This window comes from Alosa sapidissima, chromosome 8 (assembly GCF_018492685.1).
Source record: "Alosa sapidissima isolate fAloSap1 chromosome 8, fAloSap1.pri, whole genome shotgun sequence".
NCBI lineage: Eukaryota > Metazoa > Chordata > Actinopteri > Clupeiformes > Clupeidae > Alosa > Alosa sapidissima.
The window spans coordinates 21,202,685-21,220,910 of record NC_055964.1 but is presented as its reverse complement, the minus strand read 5'-3'; the positions used below and the strand labels follow the sequence as shown (position 1 = coordinate 21,220,910).

The window sequence follows — 18,226 nt, the reverse complement described above, 5'->3', positions numbered from 1 at the left end:
GTGAATGGGCCAATCAGTACTTTCTGTTTTTGATGCGGGAATTTCGGTAGAAACTGAGCAGAGACATGTTTTGAAGCTGAAGCTGTTTTGATGTTACAAAGTAAAGTAATTGTATGCATAACAGACAAGTGTAATCAGAATAGGACCTTTAACTCGGCGAATAACGGTGATGGTAATGTAAAAAAGTCGCTAGTTTGTTTAACTGCCCTTGCCTGCTATTCAGGCTGCCAAGGAAACGTCAGTTTGCGAGTAACATACCTTCTATGGAAATGGCAAACATAAGGCTAATGATTATGTATGAAAGTGAGTCGGTGGATCTACATTATACGAATGGGTCCCGTTTGTGTGTATCACCGTGTGGTTCCGAATTTTTATTTGAAAAAGCTCGGCCCGCAAGTGCCCACCCTTTACAGGCTAGTGAAAGAGTGCGACAGAGGACTCGGTTTGTTATCAGTGAATACAAGGTGGGTGCTGTAAATTGGATCAGTGAACCAAGAAATCATTTGATTCATGCATGCCTTAAATTACCTGCTTACTAAGATGTAAAATGTTTCCAGGCTTTATTGGTGGATGCTTTGACGTTCAGGAACAAGTATGCCACACATCCATTTTTACCAGAGGAACTCATTCCTAGCTACGATCGGAAGGTATTCATGTTCATATGTGACTGCCTGAGTCGCTTGATTTAATGACTAAAAAGTAGGCCAAGCTTAATTAGAGGTGCCACTCACCCCCACCCCCCCCCCCCCCCCCTTCTTTCCAGTGGTTGCTTTCAACTGTGTCAGATATTGACTGGCCAGCAGAAGGCTCTCCTGAAACCCGCCCAGGTGGGGAAACCATCTTGAGTTCAGTGGACGGCAATGGGAAGCTTATTCTCACTTCATCTGGGGAAGAATTTTTTGTGGAATTCTGCTGCAGGGTCAGTCAGGGAGAGAAACATCTGACCGACCAAATAGAAGAGTCCTCCATAACTCAGAGCCACCCAGTCTCCAGTGGGGATAAATCTGTGTACAAATCCACATTGGAAGCAATCAAAAGGGTGAACAACCATGGGAGTTGTGAATCTAGTCAACAGAAGGGACCTATTAAACCGATCACAGTTGGGGAGTCTCAATCTGCAATACCTGGGAATGGTTATCTTTTCACAACTGTTGTTCAACACCACTCTTGTGCCAGTTACCCAACAAATTGGCACCATCCTTTGTCTTTAGCCATCAGCCACTGGAAAACACAGAATGGAGAATCCAGTGAAAACCGAAGCATGAACACACAAGAGGCCTCCACAAACAAAACTTGCCAGGCCCCAAAGACCGATGGTACTCTTGGTCTGAAGTCAATCCTTCCTGAATCTCTGCCTCTTAGATGTCCCTCTCCTCACATGCACAGGTAAAACTGTTTTGATGTAACCTATCTTTAGTTCCTACAGTTTTGCTCTGATATTAATACAGTCCCTATTGTGTATGTCATGCTTTACTTTAAAACTTTACTTTAATAAAAAAGAAAAATCCTCTCCCAACCAATGAAACTGGTTACAAACGGTTTGTGTGTGTATTTGTGTCTGTTTGCAGATGGAACACTGGATCCTCACCATTCAATGAGTCACACGAAGGCATGGCAACAGACCTTGTGAAAGTGCTGTGGTGTCAAGGTGTTATTTATCGGTATGACATTTCTGCTCATTCCTGTTACAGACAGTAAATACATTTCAGTTTAATTGTCCTGCATAATCTTAGATGTACATTTGTATTTTTTTGTTTGTTTTGGTATGTTTGCTTAACAGAATTATTGGTGGCACAGTTCCCATCATAGAGATTTCTCCAGGAGATGGATCAGTCATAAGATCAAATGGGGTGTTGGCAAATTACTTTACTCATCACAAAGCAGGATGTAGACCTGGTGATGTAAGTCATAAACTATGTGTCCTTAATTCCTAATTTGTCAGCTGTGAATCCCTAGACCAGTGGTTTTCAAAGTGGGGGCCTCAGCAAGTTGGAAAGAAAAATAAAAGCAACAAATAAATACATTTAAAAAATGTAAAATATACATATTACTATGAGGGTTGTTATACAATGCCATTATAATAATGTGATGCATATCTGAACATTATATTTTCCATGATAATGACTGGGAATAATAGTAGAGTGATAGCTCTCATATAACAGAAAGCCCCAAATACAATTTTTACACACTGTATGCTCCATTGCGAAGTGCTTGTGGCTTAAATAATTATTAGGAATAGCTTAATGTATTTTTACATTTGCCGTTATATTGTCGATGTGTTTAATAACACATCAAGAGGGTCCTTAGCCAGAACCTAGTGGTATTTGGGGGGCCTTGTCGTGGAAAAGTTTGGGAACCCCTGCCCTAGACAACACATCAGAAATCATAAAGCCACTGACTACTCGGTGATTTAAAAAAAAAAAACCTGACCTCAACTGAAGAGGAAACATGTCCAAAAGTAGAATACAACATTTAGAATTTAGGCAAGTATCTCACACTATCCTGTTTGTGCTGTATTATGAAGTAAACTACGTTATTCACACGCACACAGACTACACACGCATACACACACACACGCACACACTCTATATAAACTCTTATATACACACTATATACATGATCAGAACCATAATATCGCTATGCAAAAACAAATTTGCGGAACAATCATTGGAGTTCTAATACTAATAAGAATTATTGTCTGTTGGCAGAACATGGAGAGCACCTACTATCTGAGCAACCTTCCACCAGACATCCCAGGCCAGAAATACTCGGTGTCTTCAGTGGTGATGCGTGCTAACAGGTGGGTCTGTGACGACATGTAAGGTATTGTGCTGTCATTTTTTGCATATGACCATATTTTTGCATATGACATTAGCATTGTGTATTTTTTAAAAGAAAAATATGATATATCTGTTTTGATAGGATTTTGGAGTGTTACAACCAAGCCAAAGACTCTCTGAAACTGGCGTACATAAACTGCTGTTGGAAGAAGGTAAATCTTGCCGTCACGGTCACAACCTGGGGTGGAACAATTTATTGGATATGGAAATAGTGTATTGACAGATGCTTTCTATTACGTTATCGATACACTAGGACCAAATATCGTTTGGTGCTCCAAATAAATGGACCAATTTGATGTACTAGTCACTACTTCATGACTTCTCATGGTGCATATCACATGAATGAATGAGAGTAATCTTGTAATGAAGAAGAAGCTAACTGGGAGAAAATGGCATACTCTGCAAAAAACTATGTTAACTTTGTTGTACATTAAATACACAGTTTATGCCTATTTAAGAGTGTTTTGCCTACTTTTCTTCAGTTGCACAGATATTATGATGAATCATAGGATAGATGATTTTCTGTCAATGTATTGAGTATCACAAAATTGACAATTGACTATCATGATATCATTGTTATTGTTATCGATATCAAGTATTGTTACATATGGTATCGACACATTGTTGGTGAGATAATTGGACATTACTCCAAAATCTAATCTTCAGATATAAAATTGGCATCTCTTGATTCCTACTATACAGGAAGTGAACATTTCCGAGCCCCTGAAGCTTGTCCAGGAAGCACACAGGCCAGACTGGGGGCATTTTCTGGCATTTTCTGACGGTAGTGCTGAAATCACTTTTCTTGATGGGGTCAAGGTGCACACAATGTGGAAGATTAACACGATCACACAAGCACAGGTAAGTGATGCATACAGTCCATCACCTATACAAACACATGGTCTTTCTCTAAAAATGTCTGTCTAGGAGCGCTTCCTGGACTCAAATGTGTTTGTTTGAGGTGCTCTTTGGATGGGAAAATGTAGATGAGAGAAAAACAGGGGATTCCAAGGCACTCTCAATTGTCAAAGGTTAAAAAGCCTTTATTTTGTTGGCTTGGTTACATTTAAACCTTTAAAAAAACTCCGACGCGTTTCGGCAAACAAGCCTTCATCAGGGAGTCAAAAAAAAACGGCTTTTTTTGACTCCCTGATGAAGGCTTGTTTGCCGAAACGCGTCAGAGTTTTTTTAAAGGTTTAAATGTAACCGAGCCAACAAAATAAAGGCTTTTTAACCTTTGAGAGAACCAATTGAGAGTGCCTTGGAATCCCCTGTTTTTCTCACATGGTCTTTCTCTGTTAATGTATGTGTATGCCCAGTGCACATACTCGCACACACATTCACACACACACACACACTCTCACACACACTCATGCATGCACACCTGAACGCACACGCAAACTCACACATGCACTCACAAGCACGTACGCACACACACACATAAAGACACATACGCACACACACACACGCATGCATGCACTCACACACACAAACATGCAGGCATGCACGCAGGCACACACAAACACACACACATAAAGACACATGCACACACACACATACACACACACACACACACACACACACACATACTGTACTCACAAACACACTCACACACCATTATCCCCCACACACACTCACAAGCGAACACACACACACACACAGAAGCACACATATACACAAAAGCAAACACACCCATGCACACACTCATTTACTCATTTGCAAGAGTAGGGGATGCAGTAGGAGATGGAGATAAATTGACAAGCATGATTTATTTTTGTGGAGAGGATGTGCAGGACTGAGCGGCGCTTTGCGGTACATCTAGTTTGTAAAACATCAGGTGGTCAAGCTGAGTAATGCGCAAAGATGTTTTTTTCCAATACACATGATTAGGTTAATATAATATATATAATATTAATAAATAATTTCAACGCATGGTTTACCTGTGAACTGTTTTATAGGGGGTACAGAACCATTACAGTACCAGCCACTATACAATGATATCAAATTGTCCGCTACAGGAGGGGGAGCTCAAGAGGCTTAAACTCCGAGGTCCAGCAGAGCTCCCTCTGGCTCCCCCACAAATGAAGCCCTGGATATGTATACTGTGGAGTGTCAGTGTTGTTCTGACTTTGACACATATCTAATTTGACCTGTTACAGAAACTTGGTCAGGCCCACCAGATGCAATCAGAAGTACAGCAGCCTTGTAGCTGGTGTCAGCTGACTTTGCCCAGTGGACAACAACTCTTGGTGCAAGCTGAGACCCCAGGACCATACCACAAGTAGATATTTTCATAATAATACTTACATTTTTAAGTTATCTTCTTCAATTGTTTTTGTTACAGTTTTCTTTAGTGACTTTTTACATTTTCGAAAAGCATTCATATACTGTCTCATGTGCGTTGCAGATATTTGTCGCTCTCAGTTGAATGGTGTTGTTGGGTTCAGCAGACGTGTCTCAGCCCCGACCAGGCTTACTCCCCAGAACCTGTCCAGGTGCAGAGTAGCAAAACAACATGCAGCAGGTAACGGTCTAACAGGCCATTATGTGTCATTCATTAGTTCTTATCCACCCCAAGGAGATTATGTTTCCAGTGTGGTTTCTCTGTTTGTCCTTCTGTAAGTGTGATTACACAGATACTATTGACCCGATTTCGATTCAATTTGATGATCAAGAAAGAGCCAATTAAAAGTTGGAGCTGATCCAACTCAAGGGCCGGCTTAACAAATTTAGTTTAACTTCCACTTGTCTGAATGCTCCTCTAGATAGTTACTAGGGTTTTATTACTTATATAGCCTGCCCCAAATTGTTCAGGTTTCTGTGCTTTGATTAATGTCGATCTGCTGAAGGAGTTACTAGACGGTTAGAACAACTCTGAGCCATACTCTGTTGGATTGCACCTTTGCTGATCTTTCATTTTCATCTCGTTTCAGATCTGTGGTAGCAGAACTGGAGAAGATCAAGAGATTTAACTGTATCCTTGATATTGTATAGTAGAGATCTTGAGAGATCTTGAAGAGAAGGTACTGAGGGTTACTGTAGGGCGTCCGCCAAATGTTTCTTCCAGAAAAAGAATGACATAAAACAAAGTTCAGCAGATATAAATCTGTCAGTGATCATACGTTTGTAACCATTGTATAAACCATTATAAAGTAATTTCATACTTGTCACTTTAGGCCACCCAACACACTATTGTTAGCTCGGTTTATAAGCAACACAATTTTATATGATTTGTAGGATAATAGGAGGGTCACTTCCTCAGCTGTGTCTCTTTCAACTAAGGGGGCCTTGACCTGGAAAACATAGCAAACTTCTATTGTATGGAATTTCATCATTGATAGATTGAAATAGGATAGTCATTGAGAAGCATTCTTTAACAAACGATCATCAGTTCTGTTGGAGAACAGCCACCTCATCAGAACTAACAGAATCTCTTCAGTTCCCAGCGAGGATTCCAGAACCTCTAGTGGCACCATTTACTCTGTCGGCAAGAGCAGCATCTCTGATGCCCTCCAGAAAACATCGAAGGCCATAAAGGACATTGAGACCCTACTTTCACACAAAGAGTATGCCAGCAATAGTCCAGTATGAACAAGGGGTATTTTACAATCACAAGATCTATTGTCTGCAGAATGGATGACCAGTAAGGAGTGTTTACTGGGAATTACTGTCCCTGGAGTCTACATACTGTCCCTGTAACATCGAAGACAGGGACGGTTGACGAACGGGAAGTGTATTTCATTAGTTATTCAACAGTGGTATAGAGAACAACATGGAGAATCTCAAGGATATCCAAACCCATTTATGTCAGTGTTTGTGGTTTACAGCCTCTTCCTTTTTTTGAGTTGTGAAAAGTTAATTAAAAGCTGGTAACGTGGCCTCACCTACAAGGAAGAAGAAAGGCGGAAGTAAGTGGTTGTACCATAGACTGTATACTGTATATATACAGTCTATGGGTTGTACCATTTAGACTGGGTCTTTTTGAAACCTACACCGAGTTCTGATCCTGGTTGATTTCATCATGGTGAGTGCACTCTATTGAAGATTCTTAATAGTGCTCCTAATGAATTTGTTGGATATGTGAAAGGTTACTGCAGGCGGTACATTAAGGGTATCTGGCAGGTGAATTAGGATAGTTTTATTTGGATTGATGAGGGTAAAAAAAGCATGGTTCCATCACATACAACATTGTACATGGAGTGTTTAAAGACATTAAAGACTAGCACTGGTAGGTATAACAAGCATAATGCACTAAATTGGGAACGCATGATTTGTGTGTTGCATTAGGGTGGTTGTTCTGTTAATACTGTCGGTATACAGTCTGTGCTACAATTACACTTTTCTTATTCCATTGCTCTGCTTTTTAACTGTTTTGACTATACATGGCCTTTTTTATGCCTATGATTTAATGAATAAAAAGTGTTTACGAATTTACAAAATGTAATAATAAAAACAAAAATCAATGTAATTGTAGAAGGAGTAACATTTGTGTAACAAGCTCTCCTGCCTTCATGCAGAATGACATTAAAGTCAGTGCACGTTTGTTTTACTTGGAGATATTATATTTATGGCGATAGTAATTTGTAAGTTTTGGTAAGATAATGAAACATAGTGTGTCTTAAAAATCACTTACCTTATGATATCCACAGAGGAATGCTGTAAAATCCTTGAAAGAAGTTGAAAATTCAACTTGAAAAAAACTGGTTTGTGGTCCTCTGTGTGGGTAGTTTAACAATCAGGGTTAGCGCTTGAAAGTACCCACATATGGGTCATTGTGTAAATACAGGGAAGAGGTTGTCATCTTCAGGTCCCAAAATGAAGACCTACAAAATATTTTTGTTCAATTCTAAAAAAAATTCTTTGCACATTAAATGCCTTTTCTTTGGAGCCACATGTGTACATTAATATCTAAAGAAGGTATTATTCCTAGCCTGCCCAAACCTTGTTGGATGGAAGATAAAGATGTTGTTAGTATGACTGGACCGTCAAAGGTTTGTACTGCGTGCCCATTGGTTTTTATTCCTAGGTCCTAGATTCGAAAAAGAAAAGTGCAAAACGAGTGCTATTTTTGTACCCACATAAAGCCTGATGAAGGTCTAAGACCGAAACGTAATTCCTAATGAAAAATAATTGCTTGTGGAATGGTCATTGTGCGGGACTCTTTCTAAGTCTGTAAATACAATACCCGATTCATTTTGTGCCAGTATTTGAGGTATTCAAAGCATTATGAACATGGAGATATGTATTAATTGTAAAACTAAGTGTGTTTTTTTTTTTTATGATCATTTTAATAGGACAAAAATAGTATAGTTGGTTAGTTGGGACTTTATTTTCCTCACATAGTAGGTGGCATCACTAAGCTGTGACCAATACATGCACTACTGTATGTGGTCTGTCTTGTCGAGAATCTTGAAGGAGCCCTTGTGAGCTCTTCACACCATACAGTCGGGTATGGACTAAGCAGATCTTATCAAAGCTGTAGCTTCCTGTGTGTGTACTGTCTAATTTCAGTAGCCCCCTGAAACTGGTTGAAAGCACTCATAAAGGCATTGGAGCTGCAGGGTGGTGAGTTTGAACATTTGGTGTTGAATGATGTTGTTTTTAGTATTTTTTATCTTTTAAACCGTTTAGCCATTTTTGTGACATAATGGATTGAGCTGTGACTTGCTGTCACAGTATGTGTCAAAGGGGTGTTGCTTTATGTTACAGTATGTATCTCAGCAGGGTTCATTATTAACTGGCATAGCAGTTGTGAACATACAGTATGATTTATTGATGCCATTTTGAAACAAATTGTAATGTACCAGCAGTATCAGTCAGAGGACATTACCTTAGAAGGTAGAACCTGAATTTGCACTGCTTATAGATGAAAAGGATCTGTTCAGAGATCCACTGACAGAAAGTACACATCCACAGACTCTATACAGAAAGTTTGAGACCGTTTATCTGAAGGACTGTATGTTGCGTTTGACCCAGTCATTCTTATTCAATGCTTCTGTGTCATTATGGTCGCTGCCAGGTACTGGGAAAGAATAGCCTGTACGGTCCTGAACTGCATGATTTGGGTCAAAGAGTATCAAAGCAGCCCTCGCTCTGATGCCATTCTTCCCATCAGCATATGTTTAAATGACTTACATAACACAAACACATGGAATGACTTCAACTGCTCTCTGTGTGCTATATGAACCTCATAACAGCCTGTAGGAATTGTTAGTTTGAACTTACTTTCTATGCTTAATTTACTTATATCGCAGCAGAAAAAGCTTCAAGTTGTTAACCTATTGCTTGCTCACTGGAGAAGGCCTTCTTTTTAACTCTGTTTTGGACTGTCTTTTGAACTGTCCACCTCTGGCAGTTTACTGCTCCATTTACCTGTTCCATTTTAGGTCTTTCAGTCAACTGAACTGAATGGCAATACCTGGTGTTCTAATACCTTTTTCTCTAGTGGTGTAACCTATATGAGTTTAAGTGTCTTTTTCTCAGAAAGTGGTTCCAGTTCAAGTAAATATGTTTGTCTATTCTATATTTAACTGCTTAGCAAAACAGGGCATGGGTATCGTAATAAGCAAGGCACTGTCTCTTCCAACAGGGCTCTAGTGTAAAAGATCTATTGGCTCAGTTCAGCACAAAGGCTGAACCTCAGACTGTGTCTGCAGAGGAAAAGCCCTCTGAGCCTCAAGCCAAGATGAGCGTCCCAGTGAAGGGCTCATCAACTGCTGGTGTTGAGTCCAGCAGCACTCAGAAGAATCCTTGGTCTGACATTCCCAAGAAAAACATTAATCGGAACGTCAGCTCAGGTGTGCTCAAACTGGGAACCAAATTTGAGAACTTGAGTGATACTGACAAGACCTCTATCCCTAAACCTCCACTTCTAAAACCTGTTGCTGTTTCCAAACCATCACAGAACCTCGCCAAGCCCTCACCAAACACAGGCAGCACCACCACCGATGGCAGCACTGTTCAGAGGTCCACTGGCATCAGCGCAACACCAAAGCTCCAATCATTAGGATTAAAACCCAGACCCTTAGTAGCAGCACTCCAGTCCAAACTTGCCCAGGAGAATGTTGAGGAAAATATCAAGAAGGACACGGTAGTGAAAACATTGTCTTCTATCAAGCCGTCTTTTCTGATGGCTCAGCAACCATCATTGAACATCCATCTGAAGAGTCCAGATATAAATTCAGAAGGTCAAAAAAATATCAATAAACCCCTGCTGCCTAAACTTTCATCCAATGCCATATCTCCTAAGCCTCTAGTTATATCTCCTACACTTCCAAAACCTAACATACTTAAACCAAAGCTTGGCATTGCTGATGACTCTAACTCCAAGGAGAAATCTAGTGAAGACTCCGCACCTAAGATCAAGCCACTGCCTAATGTGTTTACTCTTGGGAAATGCCCAAGTAAACCCAAAAGGCCACCGCATATCCAGCTTGACAGATTTAAATCAACATCAACATCCATAAATGGTAAGTTCCTTGATTTCAGAGTGCTACAATGGCTTCTCAATGTCTATAGACATTGCAATAATAGATTACTTCTTAGCTATCTAGCAACTTAAAACCAGCAAAATGTGTGGCGTTGCAACATTATGTTTTGACTGATTAGTTACTGTACAGTAATTGATCAGATGAATGTATTTTTACCTCCATGTTTTCAAAGTGATTGATCCCCTGTTATCTGCAGCTCTTTCTTCATCTCAACCCATCTACCTGATGCCAGATTCAGAAGCATCGTAAGTACACTAGTGGGTCATTTCCATTTATTACATTTATAAAATATAAACTGTAAGTCTGGACTTGTATCACATTTCAGTTGCCATTCAGCACACATTGTGAGGTGTACAATAGGGTTGCACAAATAAACATGTTCATTCAAGGAACAGAAAGAGAGAACTTACTTATTATGTGACAGAAATTTTAGTCACAAAGTCACTCACAATGGCTGAACTGAAACGGAACTACATGAAAGAACCCTTTATACAACTAATAAGAAAAGGTTGATAAAGGTCAGTTATTCCTTGTCTTTTTACCATTCAGAGACACACCTTGCCAAGAGGAAAGTTATGATGACGTTGGAGTTCTGCACCCTTCACCATCACTTCGAGGTTCACATTGGTCATCCTTATTAAGAAAATAGTGTGTCCCAATACACCCATCTTAGTTTTATCTAACCACTTTAAAACCAAGATGTTAAAGTGTATCATTTCTAAAACCTTATAAGGCTGAAGCTAACTTCTTTTATATATTTTTTTTCCAGGAAGTACCATTCAGCACTCTGATGTACGTATGCTCTGCTAAATCGCAGACATTTGGTCAAGTCCTGTAACAGTACAAGGAAGATATGAAGAATTACAGTATTTTGTCTGTCTTGTAGTGTTGTGAGAGAGGCAAAGTTTGAAAGGAAGTGAGAAGAGGCTATTTGTGTCCGGGCCAACAACCACACTGTTGTCTCGCCTTCATGTTAAACATGGGCAGTGTCTGTCAAGAACATTCACACATTTTATAGGCACAGGAATAGAGAAGTCACATGTCTTGTTTTCAGAAGTAGTTGGCTCATGACAGTCACTCTCAATACAGTGTTTTGATATATTGTTTTTTCTTTCTGTCAGGCAGGCGAGGATGAAGATATGTATGAAGACCTGGAAGAGAGATGGTGAGGGGGTGTCCTTACAGTCACTACATTTAGCCACTAATTCAATTCAAATGGAATGTTAATGTACACTCAGAGGGTGGCAGTACATCCAGTCTCATTTATTTTTTACCATTTTATCTTGTGAAGGTAAAGTATTTGTCTCATGCTGTTGGGTTGAAACGAGAGGCAGCAGCAGCAAGCATGTGGTGTAGTGGTGTTCTAAATGGTGCTAAAATGGGTGGGTCTCAAAAGTGTGACACTTGAAAAGTGTGATGCTCTCAACACAGGGTTGAGAAGGAGCAGACCAACACGAAGACAACGGCAAAAGAAGACAAGACGAAATGTGATAAAGATGAGAAGAAACGCCTCGAACAGGAGAAGAAGGAACAGAAGCTGCGGGAGAAAAAAGAGCGCGAGGCCAGGAAAAAATTTAAAGTAAGTGTCCAAAAAGTGTCTCAAAGAAATGTCACCTGTGGTGTTCATTCTTGGAAAACATGGAAAGAAGCCACACTGAAAAAAATGCTGTGTCCCTTTCTCCAGCTTTCAGGGCCAGTAGTGGTATTGCAGGAGGTGAAGGCTCGAGTGGATAGCAAGGGTGGCAAGAACGAGCTGCCACTAACGCAAGGAGAGGCCGTTGAGATTGTTCGGCTCACAGACAATCCGGAAGGGCTCTGGTTGGGCAGGAACAGTGAAGGCCTCTGTGGGTTGCGTTGGCTGTTTTGGGAAGGCACACTTTCTTTCTGTTCTCTCTTCATCTCAACTGAATGAGGTTATTTTGTCCCCACACCTAATTACAGATGGATATGTAAAGACTGCAGCTCTTGAGATTGACCACAGTGCACTGAAGGCAATGAGTACTCAGATACCAGACGGTGCCGGTGAAGTGTATGATGACGTGGGTGTTTCGGATATCAGGTTAGTTTACACAGTGAGTCAATTAGTCCAATGTATTGAATACAGAAATGGTCTGTATTATTCGCCACTATTGTCCACTCCCCACCATGCAATGGTACATTTTCAATTTCTCCACATATGAAATGCTGTTGCTTTTGCTTTTATGTGGACACATCAGCCCTCATTAATAGCAATATATGCCTATAGATATAGATAATTAATATTCTAATTAATACTCCCCCCCCCCCCCCCAGTTTTTCTCCTCCACCTCCACCTGTCGGAGCTTCCCCAGGAAATGATGGTACGTAGTTAATTTCCTACAATCTAGAAGAAATTATTTTGATTCCTCTTCCTAGGGGTTTTAATATGATAGAATTCTCTTTCTTTTAACCTGTACCATGATGAATCTCTCTTTGTCTTTTAACCCATGCCTGTGTTTGTAGATGAGGTTTATGTTGATGTGGATTCTCCTCCACCTCCTCCATCACTAACTGAGTGAGTTTACATATTTCCAACATTGACTTATTAGTTGACTTACTAAGGTTTTGGACATAAATAAGATTACTCTTTAAATGTTAGCTCAACACTGCAAAATTATTAAGCAGAACAGTTTGTCAGTGAATGTCATGACGGTAACAGGCAAAACACAAAAGCTTCTGTTAAAGCAGAAATACAAATGCAATATGTATTTTCAATGTGAGTGACCCCTATCCCCCATAATTCCAACAGTAAAACCATATGTGCTGAGTCTATTCTATGTGTGCTGGGAGTTGAAATGGCGTGCAGGCTCCATGGTGGAAACACTGTGATTGCCAGTGTTTCATTACGTTCCATCAACTGTGTGTGAATGCATTTAGACAGTTTTCAGCACGAAGCAGTACATGTTCATTCTGCTCTGCCTGTTTATAAATGACCAAAGGCCCTATGACCCACCTAGCATTAACTTTGCCTTTGAATTGATCACAAGTGGACAGCTCTAAGTGTTGAGGACGCGTTGAGCCCCGATCTCTCAGACCACATTTGGCATGGGCCGCATATGACCACATTCTCTTAGCAGTGTGTACACAGTGTGTACATTGAGCCTACACTCAGAGCAGTTCTTTTTTAAATTCATAAAATCCCATGGAGATATATTATATGAGTGTGTCATATACACTTGCTGTGCCTGGAACACACCAGGGAATAGACCCAGTCTCTGTTGTTGTTGATTGTTTTGTCTTCTTTTTATTTCTGGTGGACTCGGGAAGTTAATTGCCGTATCGCACTACTTAAAAACAACACCTTAGGTTGTTGCAAAAAATAATTTGAGTATGTGTTAATTTTTATATAGCAAGGAAGTGAGATACCATCAGATATACATACTGGAGAGGCATGTGTAGACACAATGAAGTGTGGACTGATGTAAAGATACTGTACCCTCTCTTTTCAGTCATCCATTTGGAAAAACAGAGGAAGCAGATGGCAAGAAGAAGAAGAAGTTTGAAAAAGAGGAGAAAGAGTTCAGGAAGAAGTTTAAGGTAAATTAGTCAGCCGGCTGATTTAGGAGCTTTATCTCTCACTCCATTTGTTTTGAAAGGTCACCTTGAAGAGTTTAGCTGACACTTTCATCTAAATTCATCACTCTGTTCTTCTTTCTCTCTGTCTGTTTCCTTTGTGTCTGTCTGACTGTTTGTCTTTCTGTCTGTCTGACTCATTTGTGTCCTGTCTGTCTGTCTGTGTGTCTGTCTTCTTTTTGTCCTGTCTGTCTGTCTGTCTCTCTCTCCAGTAAGGAACATTCAAAATATTTTTTTTCTCTTTCATGTTGTTATATGTTATTGACAGTATGATGGAGATATCAGTGTGTTGTACCAAGTAATGGTGGATCCAGCTTTGACCACTAAAAAGTGGGGAAATAAAGATCTTCCCTTGAGACCAGGAGAGACTATTGATGTCATTGTGAAACCTCAAGATGGCAAACTAATCGGAAGGAACAAAGACGGAAAATGTGAGCAAACACGTTTGATATGAAGTATTTGTTTCATTAATAGTTGCTTTCTAATGTTTTCTAATGTCATTATTTTTTATTATTGACATCCTTCTTTTGCAGTTGGCTATGTTTGCCTTCGCAACATCCAACAGTAAGTATTGTACCTGTTAATGATTTGGTATAACTTACTGATTATTAGTGTGATCATTTCAGGTAGAAAGTTGGCTATAATAAGGTTATGTAACAGCTCAAATGCTGAAAAGGTGCAAAACTCAGTTTAAAAAAGTGGCAGTTGTTTTCATAAAATTGCTAATCAATAGCTGTCGAATGACTCCAGAAATGTCATGTTCAGATTCAGTGACAATCTAAGAAAATGCATGCAAGACTTTTGACTGGAAAACAAAACTGGGACAGTGCAACCAAAGTGGATTAAGTGCCAACAACTTAATATAGTCTGACAATCATAGTCAGAACATCTGTCATTGGGATAGCATGTGGATTCATATTTACTTATGAATCTGAACTCTTTTTCTTTCTCACAGGGAATCTGACATTTATGATGATGTTGGAGAGGGTAGGTTTTAAGCCACACAGAAAATATATCAAGCATCAAATGTATTGTGCAGTGTTTGTTTGCATTTAATACCATTGTAATATGCTGCAAATTCACTTTTGTGAATTCCTGTAATTGGCCCTAATACTTTTCTAATTCTCATTTATTACAGATTGCATTTATGACAACTGAACAGAAACCCTGCTGAGTTTCCTAAAATGGTTGAAAGGATTGAAACTGAACTGAATTGAATTTGAACTATTTGAACATATGAGCATATATATATATATATACACATATATATATTATATATATATATATGTGTGTGTGTGTGTGTGTGTGCGCGCGCCACATAACCAAGACAAATTTCCTGTTGTATATCTTTCCAAATGTCCTGTTGCATTGAATTGATGTAGCTGTGTTACTTGTACAGTCACATTGTAATTGTTTTGTAATACAAAATAAACCCACTAGATGGTAGTATTACTTCTGATATCAAACCCATGAACAGATGATCTCTCTTTGCACGTGTATTTTAAATTGCTTATGCTCTCAGAAGTGCTTTACTTAAAAATGTTATTTTTGCTAATTGCCATCAGTAATTAAGTTAGATTACACTATTTTGTTCAAAGATTATTCATGGTTGTCCATGAATACTGTATAAATAATGTATACTGAAATCAGTATGATAGGCCTATTCCCTAATAAAAAACGAACATCATTTTACATTTAGACCAAACATATACGTAGCCTAGTCTATAGTGAAACAACAACTGACTATTTGCGTTATTTGTCTTGGTGGTAGCCTTTGTGATAGTAGTGGATTGGACGTTGACCTCTCTCACAACAAGGAAGTGTTTTTCAAGGTAGGCTAATGCACGCCTAGATTATTTAGAAACGAAACTAGTGTGTGTAGGGCAGGGCAGATGTTGTCTTCTAGCTTCGTAAAGTGTTTGTAACCTACTCAAGAAGAATGGCAGAGGCGATATCATGTAATCAAGAACTTTTTACATGTCCTATTTGTTTGGATCTGCTGAAAGAGCCAGTGACTATTCCCTGTGGACACAATTACTGCATGGGCTGCATTAAGGGCTGCTGGGATCAGGAAGATCAGAAGGGAGTCTACAGCTGCCCCCAGTGCAGACAGACGTTTAATTCTAGACCCGTTTTAAACAAAAATAATGTTGTTGCTGAGCTTGTGGAGCAGCTAAGGAAGACCCGAATTCAAACTGTTGTTCCTGCTCCTGTTGTATGTGCTGGAGCTGGAGATGTGGATTGTGACATCTGCACTGGGAGAAAACTCAAAGCTGTGAAGTCCTGTCTGGATTGTCTGTTGTCTTACTGTGAAAACCACTGTAAATCTCACAATGAACTTAATCCTGGACGAAAACACAAGGTGGTTGATGCCACAGGTCAGCTACAGGAGAGGATCTGCACCCAGCATGAGAAGCCTCTGGAGATATTTTGTCGTACAGACCAGAGTTGTGTCTGTTTTCTCTGCATGGTGGATGAACACAAAGGCCATGACAATGTGTCAGCCTCTGCAGGGAGAAAGGAGAAACAGGTAAGGAACGTTACCTGTGGTACAACATGGGCTATATGGTGTACAACTGGAATGAATGTTGTAGACCAGGGGTGTCAAAGATACTGCCCCGCCCAGGTTTCATATACCTCCTCAGAAGGTATGGGAAAATAATAATAATAATAATACAAAAATATTTTTTATTACATGTATGTGTGATAAGCATTATCATGATATGATAAATAAAATAAATAAATAAATGGAAAATTCTGCTGCCCCAACAATTAGGCTACATTACGTTGTTGTAGCCATATACGCTATGCTGTTGAAAAAGAGAGATTGACATGGAAGGTATATTATCAGTCAACAGTTATCTGTTGGCCCCTATGAGGTCTCTGTCCAACAAATCCTAATATGAGTCTGACACCCTCTAGTTTCATTAAACAGTTAGAGAGCGAACAACGGTATGAAATCACTTCTCTCTAATGAAGTTGTAATTGGTAACATTAAAGATCAACATAGCCATGTGTTTGTGAGCTCACCCTTTGCAGTTGGCTCTTGAGGAATTGTCTAACAGGCCTAGTAATTCTGAGTTAACAGCAGTATGAATGTGATGCATTTGTTCAACACAGACACACTTGGAAGAGACTCAAAGGAGATTTCAGCAGAGAATCCTGAAGAGAGAGAAGAAGCTGGAGGAGCTGAAGAAGGCTGTGGAGACTATCAAGGTGAGTACTGACCACAGGAGAAGAATGGCTCCCCAAGACTGCTGAGAGCCAGGGTTCATTTAGGGACTGGGGCTCTCAGTTAGCCAGAGAGGAGATTTTCCCAGTTCCTCTAAGCCACACTATTGATAGGTTTTGTGGAAGAGTTGAACGAGGGCTACTTTAGATGGACACCATGTGATTATGTCTCCTAACAGAGTTCTGCACAGACAGCAGTGGAGGACAGTGAGCAGATCTTCACTGAGATGATCCGCTCCATTGAGAGAAGGCGCTCTGAGGTGAAAGAGCTGATCAGAGCTCAGGAGAAGGCTGAGGTGAGTCAGGCTGAAGTACTCCTGAAGCAACTGGAGCAGGAGATTGCTGAGCTGAAGAGGAGAGATGCTGAGCTGGAGCAGCTTTCACACACACAGGATCACATCCATTTCATCAAGGTAACTGTTGATAGTTTATGAGGGAACAGGAGGTGATGATGGTATTAATTTACCTCACACAGCACTTTAGCAGACCCCATGGCATTTGAGATCTGAAAGGAATATTTTTGTAATGCTCATAAAAATTAAGCATAATTGTTAGGTTTTTATTTTGGCTCTCAAGAACTATTCTTGTGACCAAAAGGATCACATTGAATGGTATTTCCACATTCCTCATGTATATTGTATAAATCTATGATCTTCTGAGATATAGTCTATAACTCATCCCTAATATAATATCTAACTAGTCACATGTGCATTGTAATGCTTTTGTTAAAGTTAGCAAAAAACATCCAGATCAACTGAATCAACTGGATTTATATGTAATGAAATACAGATTGTAGATTTAAACTTACAACTTACTTAAACCTGAATGCTGTATTTATCATGTACTGTAACTAGTTTCTGTCTCTCTTTGTCTTCCTCTCTCTCTGTCAAATGTTTCTGTATTTAGACTTTCCAGTCAGTGAGCAACACACCTACAGACGTATCCAGCATCTATGTTAACCAAAGCCTTTCTTTTGAGGCTGTGAAGAAATCTGTCGCTTCGCTAAAGGGACATCTGGAGGATTTCTGCAAAGAGGAAGTCATGAAGATATCTGCAGCAGGTTGGTCACATTCC

At 39.7% G+C, this 18,226-nt stretch overlaps 3 protein-coding genes across 3 annotated transcripts in view; all 3 read left to right on the top strand.

Moving 5' to 3' along the window:
* Positions 1-9: 9 nt before the first annotated feature.
* On the top strand, positions 10-7,596 carry c8h5orf34 (chromosome 8 C5orf34 homolog). The gene is made up of 12 exons (XM_042102193.1): positions 10-464; positions 558-647; positions 764-1,386; positions 1,569-1,661; positions 1,781-1,901; positions 2,709-2,800; positions 2,923-2,992; positions 3,543-3,701; positions 5,000-5,121; positions 5,248-5,364; positions 5,774-5,814; positions 6,232-7,596. Exons 1-12 carry the CDS (start codon positions 264-266, stop codon positions 6,429-6,431), a joined length of 1,929 nt encoding a protein of 642 aa, XP_041958127.1. The 5' UTR covers positions 10-263; the 3' UTR covers positions 6,432-7,596.
* A 1,840-nt stretch (positions 7,597-9,436) lies between these two features.
* Positions 9,437-15,296, top strand: LOC121715703 (FYN-binding protein 1). The gene is made up of 15 exons (XM_042101592.1): positions 9,437-10,309; positions 10,527-10,575; positions 10,880-10,947; positions 11,100-11,122; positions 11,440-11,495; positions 11,762-11,909; positions 12,015-12,174; positions 12,272-12,389; positions 12,623-12,669; positions 12,812-12,863; positions 13,798-13,885; positions 14,190-14,352; positions 14,455-14,485; positions 14,877-14,908; positions 15,060-15,296. Exons 1-15 carry the CDS (start codon positions 9,526-9,528, stop codon positions 15,077-15,079), a joined length of 1,839 nt encoding a protein of 612 aa, XP_041957526.1. The 5' UTR covers positions 9,437-9,525; the 3' UTR covers positions 15,080-15,296.
* Positions 15,297-15,679: 383 nt separating this feature from the next.
* LOC121714790 (tripartite motif-containing protein 16-like) overlaps positions 15,680-18,226 on the top strand; it is a 7,112-nt gene continuing 4,565 nt past the window's right edge. Inside the window, exons 1-4 of the mRNA XM_042099857.1 lie at positions 15,680-16,451; positions 17,042-17,137; positions 17,332-17,565; positions 18,059-18,212. Of these exons, the coding sequence (XP_041955791.1) occupies positions 15,861-16,451; positions 17,042-17,137; positions 17,332-17,565; positions 18,059-18,212 (1,075 nt within the window). The 5' untranslated portion in view covers positions 15,680-15,860. The remainder of the gene's footprint in view (positions 16,452-17,041; positions 17,138-17,331; positions 17,566-18,058; positions 18,213-18,226) is intronic.

Bases quoted from the DNA above. Each gene is read 5' to 3' on its own strand.
- LOC121715703 (XM_042101592.1), top strand. From the start codon at position 9,526: ATGAGCGTCCCAGTGAAGGGCTCATCAACTGCTGGTGTTGAGTCCAGC. The intron at 10,948-11,099 runs GTTCACATTGGT...TTTTTTTTCCAG, and splicing joins CCCTTCACCATCACTTCGAG to GAAGTACCATTCAGCACTCT. The intron at 11,123-11,439 runs GTACGTATGCTC...TATATTGTTTTT, and splicing joins GTACCATTCAGCACTCTGAT to TCTTTCTGTCAGGCAGGCGA.
- c8h5orf34 (XM_042102193.1), top strand. From the start codon at position 264: ATGGAAATGGCAAACATAAGGCTAATGATTATGTATGAAAGTGAGTCG. The intron at 5,122-5,247 runs GTAGATATTTTC...TGTGCGTTGCAG, and splicing joins ACCCCAGGACCATACCACAA to ATATTTGTCGCTCTCAGTTG. The intron at 5,365-5,773 runs GTAACGGTCTAA...ATCTCGTTTCAG, and splicing joins AGCAAAACAACATGCAGCAG to ATCTGTGGTAGCAGAACTGG.